The sequence below is a fragment of the Schistocerca serialis genome, chromosome 5 (genome assembly GCF_023864345.2).
Source record: "Schistocerca serialis cubense isolate TAMUIC-IGC-003099 chromosome 5, iqSchSeri2.2, whole genome shotgun sequence".
NCBI classification, from domain to species: Eukaryota; Metazoa; Arthropoda; class Insecta; order Orthoptera; family Acrididae; genus Schistocerca; species Schistocerca serialis.
The window spans coordinates 550272118-550284828 of NC_064642.1; the positions used below are offsets into that span (position 1 = coordinate 550272118).

The 12711-nt window shown below is 40.5% G+C and overlaps 1 protein-coding gene across 3 annotated transcripts in view; it reads right to left on the minus strand.

The window, feature by feature from the left end:
* LOC126482311 (serine/threonine-protein phosphatase 4 regulatory subunit 3) overlaps nt 1–12711 on the minus strand; it is a 137239-nt gene that overhangs the window by 30377 nt on the left and 94151 nt on the right. For all 3 annotated transcript variants that reach the window (XM_050106351.1, XM_050106349.1, XM_050106350.1), the window contains exons 12-13: nt 11888–12080; nt 8500–8700 (exon numbers count right to left, since the gene is read on the minus strand). In XM_050106351.1, the coding sequence (XP_049962308.1) occupies nt 8500–8700; nt 11888–12080 (394 nt within the window). The remainder of the gene's footprint in view (nt 1–8499; nt 8701–11887; nt 12081–12711) is intronic.

Here is a 12711-nt window from a genome sequence, read left to right on the forward strand (position 1 = left end):
TTGAGCAAGCAGTAAAGGAAAAAAAAGAAAAATTTGAAGTAGGAATTAAAATCCATGGAGAAGAAATAAAAACTTTGAGGTTCGCCGATGACATTGTAATTCTTTCAGAGACAGCTAAGGACCTGGAAGAGCAGATGAATGGAATGGACAGTTTCTTGAAAGGAGGATATAAGATGAACATCAACAAAAGCAAAACGAGGATAATGGAATATATTCGAATTAAATCGGGCGATGCTGAGGGTATTAGATTAGGAAATGAGGCGCTTAAAGTAGTAAAGGAGTTCTGCTATTTGGGGAGCATAATAACTGATGATGGTCGAAGTAGAGAGGATATACCAAGTAGACTGGTAATGGCAAGGAAAGCGTTTCTAAAGAAGAGAAATTTGTTAACATCGAGTATAGATTTAAGTGCTGGGAAGTCGTTTCTGAAAGTATTTGCATAGAGTGTAACGTGGACAATAAATAGCTTAGACAAGAAGAGAATAGAAGCATTTGAAATGTGGTGTTACAGAAGAATGCTGAAGATTGGATAGGTAGATCACATAACTAAGGAGGAGGTATTGAATAGAATTGAGGAGAAGAGAAATTTGTGGTACAACTAGACTAGAAGAAGGGATCAGTTGGTAGGACATACTCTCGAGGTATCAAGGGATCACCAATTTAGTATTGGAGGGCAGCATGGTGGGTATAAATTGTAGAGGGGGACCAAGAGATGAATACACTAAACACATTCAGAAGGATGTAGGTTGCAGAAGGTACTGGTAGATGAAGAAGCTTGCACAGAATAGAGTAGCATGGAGAGCTGCATCAAACCAGTCTCTGGACTGAAGACCACGACACAGCAACAACAAATACAGGCAATACTGCACAGGGGACAATGAACAATGTTTAATAATGTGTCACTATAAATAACTGGTTACTGCAGTCGGTGATATCTCATCACTTTATTACTAACTACATTGCAAAGAAATGGGTGCAACTTTGGTCCGCAGCTATGATAGAGCTGAGATGTTTTGTGGCTAGGGCCTCCCATCGGGTAGGCCATTTGCCTTGTGCAAGTCTTTTGAGTTGATGCCATTTCGGCGACTTGCGTGTCGATGAGGATGAGATGATGATGATGATGATGATTAGGACAACACAACACCCAGTCCCTGAACAGAGAAAATGTGCAATCCAGCTGGGAATCAAACCCGGGACCCTTGGCATGACATTCCATCGCGCTGACCACTCAGCTACCGGGGCGACGTCCGCAGCTACGAAAACCAGTGACTTTTCCATATTTTACAAAGAAAGGAAGAAGGAAGACAAGGTTTAATTTCTGATCGACATTGCATCGAGGCCATTCAGAAATATAGCAAGCTTAGATTATGTCAAGAATGAAGAACAAACTTGACTGTGCTCTTTCAAAGGAACAATCCCAGCATCTGCCTGTAGTGATTGGTAAGCCTAACTCTGGATGGCTGGATGCAGGTTTGAACTGTCATCATCCCCAATGCGAATCTAGTGTGTTAACCACTGCACCACCTTGTGCAGTTATTTTACAGAACATACTTCCTTGGGAATATGGCAGTCTCACACAGTTTACTGAAAATAAGGTTTACTGCATCAGTAAACGTGACTAGCCCGCAACAAAAGTGATCTCCCAGCAAATGTCTTGAATCTGTTATTTCATCCTGAGTTCTCCATTGTTTAATAACATTACGTTAAGCATAAATATAATGAAATGTTAAGTATTTGTTCTTTTTAGTATAATAATATCAACATGTCAATGATATCTTAGGGCAGTGTTGTACAGACTTTCAACTGCATACCACAAGCCCATCTTGTAACTGTACTGGCTGGAAAAATAATAACGATGATGATGACGACAATAATAATACAAACATACGTCCACACACACACACACACACACACACACACACACACACACACACACACACACATAATTAGTTGATGACCTTTTTCACAATGTACTTTTAAAGAAACAATATTTACACAGCTGTTTTGATGTTTGGCTTAATTGTTATCACAGGCAAATGCAGAACTGACTCTAAATTGTCGTTTGTGTTGCAGTTCCTTTTTTTTTTATTTGTTAATGTTCATTGTGGAGTAAGTTTGTATACATACATAGACTGACTTAAAAAGCCTAGCACATTTTAAAGTACTGTCTACGTACAAACTACAATTATTTTTATCAACAAAAATAATAGAAATTCAACATATTTAACTTGCAGTGTCTCCTCACTTTGCATGTTGAAAAGTCCCAGCTGCACTACTTCTCGTGCATTTTCAGGCAAAATGGCACCTAAAAAAATTTAGCAATGCCTTTACTCTGTGAAAATTAGTGGAAAGAGCCTTCATGGCTAATATCAAGTTACCTACTTTTTCACTGTATGTAATCTTAAAGTTGGCTTCTAACTTTTCTGATACTTTCTTGTAATCAGGAAAACTGACATAATTGGCTTATCTCAGGCGGGTTTGAAACAGATTTAATTTGCATTGAAAAGATGTAATAAAGTTGAGTAATCAACATATTTTTGCCTTGAAGTCGTGTATTTATTAGTAGTGTCAGACAAAAGTGCTATGTCACGTAATCAACCTGTATTCTTTAATTCAGAGATATTTCTGTTGTTTTCAGTTATGAAAATTTCAATTTCATCATTAAAATTCAGAAAACATTCCAGCTTTCTACCACTACTTAGCCTTCTAAAGATGATGAAACTTACCAAACAAAAGCGCTGGCAGGTCGATAGACACACAAACAAACACAAACATACACACAAAATTCTAGCTTTCGCAACCAATGGTTGCCTCGTCAGGAAAGAGGGAAGGAGAAGGAAAGACAAAAGGATATGGGTTTTAAGGGAGAGGGTAAGGAGTCATTCCAATCCCGGGAGCGGAAAGACTTACCTTAGGGGGAAAAAAGGACAGGTATACACTCGCACACACACACATATCCATCCACACATACACAGACACAAGCAGACATTTGTAAAGGCAAAGAGTTTGGGCAGAGATGTCAGTCGGGGCGGATGTACAGAGGCAATGATGAAGTTGAAAGACAGGTGGGGTATGAGCGGCGGCAAATTGAAATTAGAAATTAGCGGAGATTGAGGCCTGGCGGATAGCGAGAAGAAAGGATATGCTGAAGGGCAAGTTCCCATCTCCGGAGTTCTGACAGGTTGGTGTTAGTGGGAAGTATCCAGATAACCCGGACGGTGTAACACTGTGCCAAGATGTGCTGGCCGTGCACCAAGGCATGTTTAGCCACAGGGTGATCCTCATTACCAACAAACACTGTCTGCCTGTGTCCATTCATGCGAATGGACAGTTTGTTGCTGGTCATTCCCACATAGAACGCTTCACAGTGTAGGCAGGTCAGTTGGTAAATCACGTGGGTGCTTTCACACGTGGCTCTGCCTTTGATCGTGTACACCTTCCGGGTTACAGGACTGGAATAGGTGGTGGTGGGAAAGTGCATGGGACAGGTTTTACACCGGGGGCGGTTACAGGGGTAGGAGCCAGAGGGTAGGGAAGGTGGTTTGGGGATTTCATAGGGATGAACTAAGAGGTTGCGAAGGTTAGGTGGACGGCGGAAAGACACTCTTGGTGGAGTGGGGAGGATTTCATGAAGGATGGATCTCATTTCAGGGCAGGATTTGAGGAAGTCGTATCCCTGCTGGAGAGCCACATTCAGAATCTGATCCAGTCCCGGAAAGTATCCTGTCACAAGTGGGGCACTTTTGGGGTTCTTCTGTGGAAGGTTCCGGGTTTGAGGAGATGAGGATGTGGCTCTGGTTATTTGCTTCTGTACCAGGTCGGGAGGGTAGTTACGGGATGCAAAAGCTGTTTTTAGGTTGTTGGTGTAATGGTTCAAGGATTCCGGACTGGAGCAGATTCGTTTGCCACGAAGACCTAGGCTGTAGGGCAAACGAATCTGCTCCAGTCCGGAATCCTTGAACCATTACACCAACAACCTAAAAACAGCTTTTGCATCCCGTAACTACCCTCCCGACCTGGTACAGAAGCAAATAACCAGAGCCACATCCTCATCTCCTCAAACCCGGAACCTTCCACAGAAGAACCCCAAAAGTGCCCCACTTGTGACAGGATACTTTCCGGGACTGGATCAGATTCTGAATGTGGCTCTCCAGCAGGGATACGACTTCCTCAAATCCTGCCCTGAAATGAGATCCATCCTTCATGAAATCCTCCCCACTCCACCAAGAGTGTCTTTCCGCCGTCCACCTAACCTTCGCAACCTCTTAGTTCATCCCTATGAAATCCCCAAACCACCTTCCCTACCCTCTGGCTCCTACCCCTGTAACCGCCCCCGGTGTAAAACCTGTCCCATGCACCCTCCCACCACCACCTATTCCAGTCCTGTAACCCGGAAGGTGTACACGATCAAAGGCAGAGCCACGTGTGAAAGCACCCACGTGATTTACCAACTGACCTGCCTACACTGTGAAGCGTTCTATGTGGGAATGACCAGCAACAAACTGTCCATTCGCATGAATGGACACAGGCAGACAGTGTTTGTTGGTAATGAGGATCACCCTGTGGCTAAACATGCCTTGGTGCACGGCCAGCACATCTTGGCACAGTGTTACACCGTCCGGGTTATCTGGATACTTCCCACTAACACCAACCTGTCAGAACTCCGGAGATGGGAACTTGCCCTTCAGCATATCCTTTCTTCTCGCTATCCGCCAGGCCTCAATCTCCGCTAATTTCTAATTTCAATTTGCCGCCGCTCATACCCCACCTGTCTTTCAACTTCATCATTGCCTCTGTACATCCGCCCCGACTGACATCTCTGCCCAAACTCTTTGCCTTTACAAATGTCTGCTTGTGTCTGTGTATGTGTCTGTGTATGTGTGGATGGATATGTGTGTGTGTGCGAGTGTATACCTGTCCTTTTTTCCCCCCTAAGGTAAGTCTTTCCGCTCCCGGGATTGGAATGACTCCTTACCCTCTCCCTTAAAACCCATATCCTTTTGTCTTTCCTTCTCCTTCCCTCTTTCCTGACGAGGCAACCATTGGTTGCGAAAGCTAGAATTTTGTGTGTATGTTTGTGTTTGTTTGTGTGTCTATCGACCTGCCAGCGCTTTTGTTTGGTAAGTTTCATCATCTTTCTTTTTTGATATATTTTTCCCACGTGGAATGTTTCCCTCTATTATATTTATATATATATATAGTTATAATAGAGGGAAACATTCCACGTGGGAAAAATTATATATAAAAACAAAGATGAGGTGACTTACCGAACAAAAGCGCTGGCAGGTCGATAGACACACAAACAAACACAAACATACACACAAAATTCAAGCTTTCGCAACAAACTGTTGCCTCATCAGGAAAGAGGGAAGGAGAGGGGAAGACGAAAGGAAGTGGGTTTTAAAGGAGAGGGTAAGGAGTCATTCCAATCCCGGGAGCGGAAAGACATATTTAAATATGTCTGCTTGTGTCTGTATATGTGTGGATGGATATGTGTGTTTGTGCGAGTGTATACCCGTCCTTTTTTCCCCCTAAGGTAAGTCTTTCCGCTCCCGGGATTGGAATGACTCCTTACCCTCTCCCTTAAAACCCACATCCTTTCGTCTTTCCCTCTCCTTCCCTCTTTCCTGATGAGGCAACAGTTTGTTGCGAAAGCTTGAATTTTGTGTGTATGTTTGTGTGTCTGTCGACCTGCCAGCACTTTCATTTGGTAAGTCACATCATCTTTGTTTATATATATATATATATATATATATATATATATATATATATATATATATATATATATGATATGAATATAATGGAAGGAAACATTCCACGTGGGAAAAATTATATATAAAAACAAAGATGAGGTGACTTACCGAACAAAAGCGCTGGCAGGTCGATAGACACACAAACAAACACAAACATACACACAAAATTCAAGCTTTCGCAACAAACTGTTGCCTCATCAGGAAAGAGGGAAGGAGAGGGGAAGACGAAAGGAAGTGGGTTTTAAAGGAGAGGGTAAGGAGTCATTCCAATCCCGGGAGCGGAAAGACTTACCTTAGGGGGAAAAAAGGACAGGTCTACACTCGCACACACGCACATATCCATCCACACATACAGACACAAGCAGACATATTTAAAGACCAAATATGTCTGCTTGTGTCTGTATGTGTGGATGGATATGTGCGTGTGTGCGAGTGTATACCTGTCCTTTTTTCCCCCTAAGGTAAGTCTTTCCGCTCCCGGGATTGGAATGACTCCTTACCCTCTCCTTTAAAACCCACTTCCTTTCGTCTTCCCCTCTCCTTCCCTCTTTCCTGATGAGGCAACAGTTTGTTGCGAAAGCTTGAATTTTGTGTGTATGTTTGTGTTTGTTTGTGTGTCTATCGACCTGCCAGCGCTTTTGTTCGGTAAGTCACCTCATCTTTGTTTTTATATATATATATATATATATATATATATATATATATATATATATTCACGAACAATGTTTTCAAGCACAATTTTAAACAGTCGGTATTCAAGATCATGAGATTTTATTAAATTACTTGTTTAACTCACAACTTTCATAACATCTTAGAAACCTACTACCTTTGGACACACAGTCTACTATTAGATTATGCAGAGCAACTGTATCAATTTTTCACAGTGCACTCCTACGTGTTATTTTAGTAATGATACCAACCCAAATTCCTGCTCTTGAAGATGCTCTCCTTTATCCATAATACCTGCTAACTTAGTCAGATCTAAATCCAAGCTTAAAAAGTGTTCCAAGAGTCCAGTGAACATATCACTACCCATTTTTTCCCCTGACAATGAACTTGTTCCAGTTAACTCTTCACATACTTCAAACACAAAAGCTATCCCTCGCACAAATACTAACAGCTAGGGTGTGGAGACTGATTCATCAGTAGCGAATGAAAATTAAGCAGATTTATTAGAGCATGTTTTAACTGATGTTTTCTATTTGCTGACTGACATTGCAGTAATTCTCCTTTCACAGTCATCTGATTTAACTATATTTTCTCAAATAGTTTAACTCACAGTAGGCAAATTTTTTAGCAGCTACCTCACATTTTTGACAAAATATCCATCTTTTTGACCGGTAACGTTTTTGTTATAACATATTTTCTAAAACATTTTGGAAAAAAAAGTCTAGACAACACAACTCATGTTTATCGGTGACCTGTTTCAGTTCAAAGGTGAACCATCTTCAGACTACACTCCAAAGTTGATGTGTGGGGACAAATCAAAGGAGCAGGAAGTGCGTAAGTCTCCAGACGCTGTCAACTGCTCAGCTGACTGAGCAGTTCATAGTATCTGGACACTTCTGCAGATCCATGATCCATCTCCAAACATCACGTTTGGAGTATAGTCTGAATATGGTCCACCTTTGGACTGAAGCTGGTCACCAATAAATGAGACATGTGTGATCTAGACTGTTTTTCTAATTAACAATTTTTGCTATTAGGCGAGATATTTCAAAACTTATTCCTGTTGCGGTGTCTTGAGTCTTTAACAAGTTCTCTAAACATCACTTGCTGATATGTCAATCCCTGTTACAAGAAAGAAATTTTCTGTCTACATAGTTGTTCTGGCAATTCAGAAAATTAGGTGGCAGACTCTTATTTTTAACGCCAACACTTTCAGTATTCTGCAAACACTTCCTTCCCCTATCCCAACGTAGCGTGACAATTCGTTCACTCTTTGCACATTGTCTGGAGTGTGTGCAGTACAAGGCCTCCCACTGCGAGGACAATCCCCAATATTGCCGTGCCCGCTTTCATCACGTAACCTGCTTGCCCACCGACTAACTGTACTGCGATCGACAGCAGCATCTCCATACACCTTTTTCAACCTCTTGTGGATGTTTCCCACTGTCTCGTTTTTGCAGCACAAGAATTCTATGACTGCACCTTGCTTCTGACGAACGTCAAGTGTAGCAGCCATCTTGGAGACATGCTGTGACGGCATCATTCACGGGAACAGGTTGAGCTAAGTTTGAAAACAAGCAGGAAGGGTGTATCTACACACTGTAAAACTTTCACACATGCAGAATGAAAACGGTATTTTTACAAAAGTAGTGTGTATTTCTTTTGGAGTGACCCTCGTAGATCTTCTCCAAAGACTGTGGGGGAGGGGGGCAGTGAACCTGAGCAACAATGCCTATCAAGAGAAAAACAAAAATGTTTCTGCGCAAAAACACTATTATTTCACAAGTTCAAGTACACACACACACACACACACACACACACACACACACGCGCACACAGAATGAATTATGTGGGGTGGGCTGCCGTTAGATCAATGGCGAGCTGCATGCGACTCTTTTGCTATGGTCAGTGCACCTGTCTTTTCCTTTTATATCAACATAATAACAATGCAGAAATGTTATTTGGAAATTAACTACTAAAATTTACAATTAGTTACAAAAATAACAGATTTTTTCATGACAGTTGACAGAAGCAGAAAAATTCCTTATCATACTGAAATTAAAAATAAGTAACTTACAGAGAACAAGAAATGTGTGAGTAGATTTCATAAGAACAAGGATTCTCCTAAGAAGATCCTTGTTAAGAATGCAGTTTTTAATGTGGTATGTATGATGTTCCACACAAAACGAGAGAAGTTCCAGGATAAGACCAAGCAGCTGTACAGTCTGATAATCCTCCTTTGCAGGCCGATCCTCCACTGTGTTCGCAAGGAGAGGTGCTAAAACAAAGTTCAACAACACACATTTGGATATTTTAAAACACACAGAGCAAATGCTAAGCTTTTGAATGCATAAAACGCATGCACTCAGAAGCCCTTCCTCTATTTACTTATTCTAAATATCCACAACTAACCATTTTCTGAAGTAGACTATACTTGTATTAAAGCAAGCATTTATTTAACACTAGAGACCATGAATACAATTGCCTGAGGACTCACAGCAAACGCGGCCTGTTGTGATCCTGAAATTACATGAAAACCTTACCCTCTTATTGAAGCCTATACAAAAAAAGCAACACTATGTTAATAACATCTGGAAAATAGTACTCAATAATATGTGATTCACAGAAAAAAAATTCATTTACTAAAAAGAAACAGAATGTTTTACTCGGTGATACCCCTTCCTTTTTTTCAATAAAAACACCAAAATTTCCTGTGAATTTTTGGTAACAATATCAATACAACAAAATTAATAATACAGATAATAATAAGTAGAAAATAATGAATGAGTCAAAAGACAGACACAGAGAAAATGCGGAGGGAAGAAAAATACAAGGGGCGTTTGAAAAGTCCATGCAAAGCCTGAGAGATGGCACCACCGGCCTGTATCAAGGTCATGTTTAGTTAGTAGCATCTTTGGAAAGAACGCTCACCAAGTTTCAGCCATATTGGTCTATTTCTTTGTGTTTGGCATTCATGTGAATGAAGGAAGTCGAGTGATTGTCAAAAAATGGATGAAAAAGAATTTTGCATGGTGATTAAACATTACTTTATGAAAGGTAAAAACACCTCAGGAGACTAACTAAAGAGAAGCTTGATAAACATTATTGTGACTCTGCACTTTTGATTAGAACAGTTTATAAGGGGTTTCAAAATTTTCGGAGTGGCCATATGGGCACAAGTGATGCTGAACGTTCTGGATGTCCTGTGGAGGTTACGACTCCAGAAATCATTGATAAAATCCACGACACAGTGATGGAAGACAGAAGAGTTAAGGTGCGTGAGATTGCTAGAGCTGTGGGCATCTTGAATGAACAGGTACATAATATCTTGCATAAACATTTGGACATGAGAAAGCTATCTGCAAGCTGGGTTCCGCGGTTGCTCACGCTTGACCAAAAACAGAATCATGCAAAGTGTTGCAAGGGTGGTTTGCAGCTTTTCAGGAAGAATCCGCAAGACTTTTAAGTGTCATTTCACCACTGTGGATGAAACATGGATATATTACTATACTCCTGAGACCAAACAACAATTTAAACAATGGGTTACAAAGGGAGAATCTGAACCGATAAAAGGCGAAGACCATTCCTTCGGCCAGAAAGGTTATGGCACTGTCTTTTGGGATTCACAAGGGATAATCCTCATCGACTATCTGGAAAAGGGTAAAACTATTACAGGTGCATATTATTCATCATTATTGGACCGTTTGAAAACCAAGCTGCAAGAAAAATGCCAGCGATTGGACTGCAAAAAAGTCCTTTTCCATCATGACAATGCACCAGCACTCATCTCAGCAGTTGTGGTCACAAAATTAATGGAAATTGGATTCCAACTCATTTCACATCCCCCCCCCCCCCATTCTCCAGACTTGTCTCCCTCAGACTACTATTTGTTCCCCAATTTGAGGAAATGGCTGGCGGGACACAGATTTTATTCAAACGAGGTGGTGATTGCAGCAACTAATAGCTATTTTGCAGACTTGGACAATTCCTATTATTTGGAAGGGATCAACAAATTAGAACAGCCTTGGACGAAGTGTGTAAGTCTAAAAGGAGACTATGTCAAAAAATAAAAAAGGTTTACCCCAAACACGTAAGTAGTTTTTATTTTTGCATGGACTTTTCAAACGCCCCTGGTATGCGCATAGACATTTTTCAAATTACAAACCGTCGATGCCAAATGAGAAAAATGCCAATGTGTGGCAGTAACATTTGCAAAAAGGGCTGGGTCGTGGATTCATCTGAACACCAAGTTTTTAATGTTCTAAATTGGAATCTGTTACTGGTTACTTGCTTTTATTCACACGTGTAATATTGCAATATTTTAGAAATATGTTTGACACAGGTGAAACAACTAACAATAAAAAACACAAAATGAAGTTTTATAAACACAGGTGCTAATGGCAAATGGGAAGAAAACCTGTGCAACACAGAAGAGAATAAACATACTAGGAAATACAGTCAAGCAGCGGAACGTAGTTTTAGTGACAGGAAGAGGACTCCGTAGTAGTAAAGATCTGGGTCATGCAAGATAAGAAAAAGGAAAAAAAGAAATGGGTAAAATTATTGGCGCTACTAACCTACGTCAAAGATGTGTCAGTGATGGCAGCAGAGCTAGTACCATTAGTAATATAAGGAGTGATAAAAAAGCTTCAGTGTGAAAGCATCGATTCAGCGTGTATGCAATGTAGTGAAACTTGAATGCGAGTATATTATGGCCATCATGTGGGCAAGGGATTAGTGTGCCATTGTGCCTTTTCGACAGACATCCTGTAAATGCGGAAATGTGAACTATGGTGATGTTATTACCAAATGCTTCCAAAACGACCAACATGTTGTTATTCTTTTCTTGGCTGCCAAAGGACACACACCTGTAGACTGTCATCAGAAAATGAAAATGTGTATGGAGCAACATGTTTGTCAAGAAAACACCACTCTGGAGTGATGCACAACAAGAGATGCTTCTGCTGCATGATAACAACATATGCCCACACATTGCAAATGTCATAATGCCAATGTTATGCCAACTCAAGAGGGAGACACACTAGCATCCACCTGATCTCTCCCCATGCGATTATCATGCCTTCAGTCCCTTAAAAAAGGCCTTGAAGAGTCGGTGATTACTGTCGGATCAGGATGTGCAGCAGGGAGTCACGGACTTTTTCATACAGCAGGACACGGTGTTTTACAAAATGAGCATCTTCAACTTGGTGTGTTGGTGGGATAATTGCCTTATTGTTCATGGTGATTTTTCCCTGACTGGTATACCAAGTCTGGACTGTAAGGGCTCTGAACAGAAATCTTTTGATTGCACCTTGTAGCAATAGTAGCCGTGGTGGTGGCCGCTGTGGCAGCAGCAGCACCAGCAACAACAAAAAAAAAAAAAACAGCAACAACAACAAAAACAACAACAACTACTACTACTACAATAATAATAATGATAATAATAATAAAGGTTTATCACTTACCAATTAAAACATGGATGCTGTGCTTGTAAAAGTAGTTTAAAAAATCTGTCTTCTCGGACTTATTCAAAGAAGCAAGCATATTTTCTGGATCAAGAAGTATCCTTAGAATTCCCATAAGCTGTACAGCACCCCCAAGTTCAGGGTCAGTATCACAGATCATTTGCTCTATAACGACATTAATTAACATCTGATCCTGCAAGAGGAAACATTATGCAAAACAATGGTAACGGAATCAAGCAAGTAGCAAATGTACTAACCATTTAGTCAATCTGAATATAATCACCTACCATTACAAAATTAGTTCAATTAATTTTTTTTGTATTTCACTGATCAATCAAAAAAGTTTTACCAAATTATCTGGAAATAATTACATGTGTAACATTTATATTAATTCAGAATCTGCTTTCTTATTTTTACTACCACTTATATTACATTGTATACATTAATTTTAGTGACATGCTCTCTTTCCTCACTGTCTTTACAGTGACATTTGTACATATGGTCATATGAAGTCTCAAAAACCAACTGCAAAAAACACTACCTCTCAAAAAGTTTTTCTGGGATATGTTCTACTTCCGTAAGATACTTTACCGTAAAACGGTTGGAAAATAATGGGAGAAACTTTAACTTCTATAATGCAATATATTTTGGAACTTTGGCTCAAAAATGGCTCTGAGCACTATGGGACTCAACTGCTGAGGTCATTAGTCCCCTAGAACTTAGAACTAGTTAAACCTAACTAACCTAAGGACATCACAAACATCCATGCCCGAGGCAGGATTCGAACCTGCGACCGTAGCGGTCTTGCGGTTCCAGACTGCAGC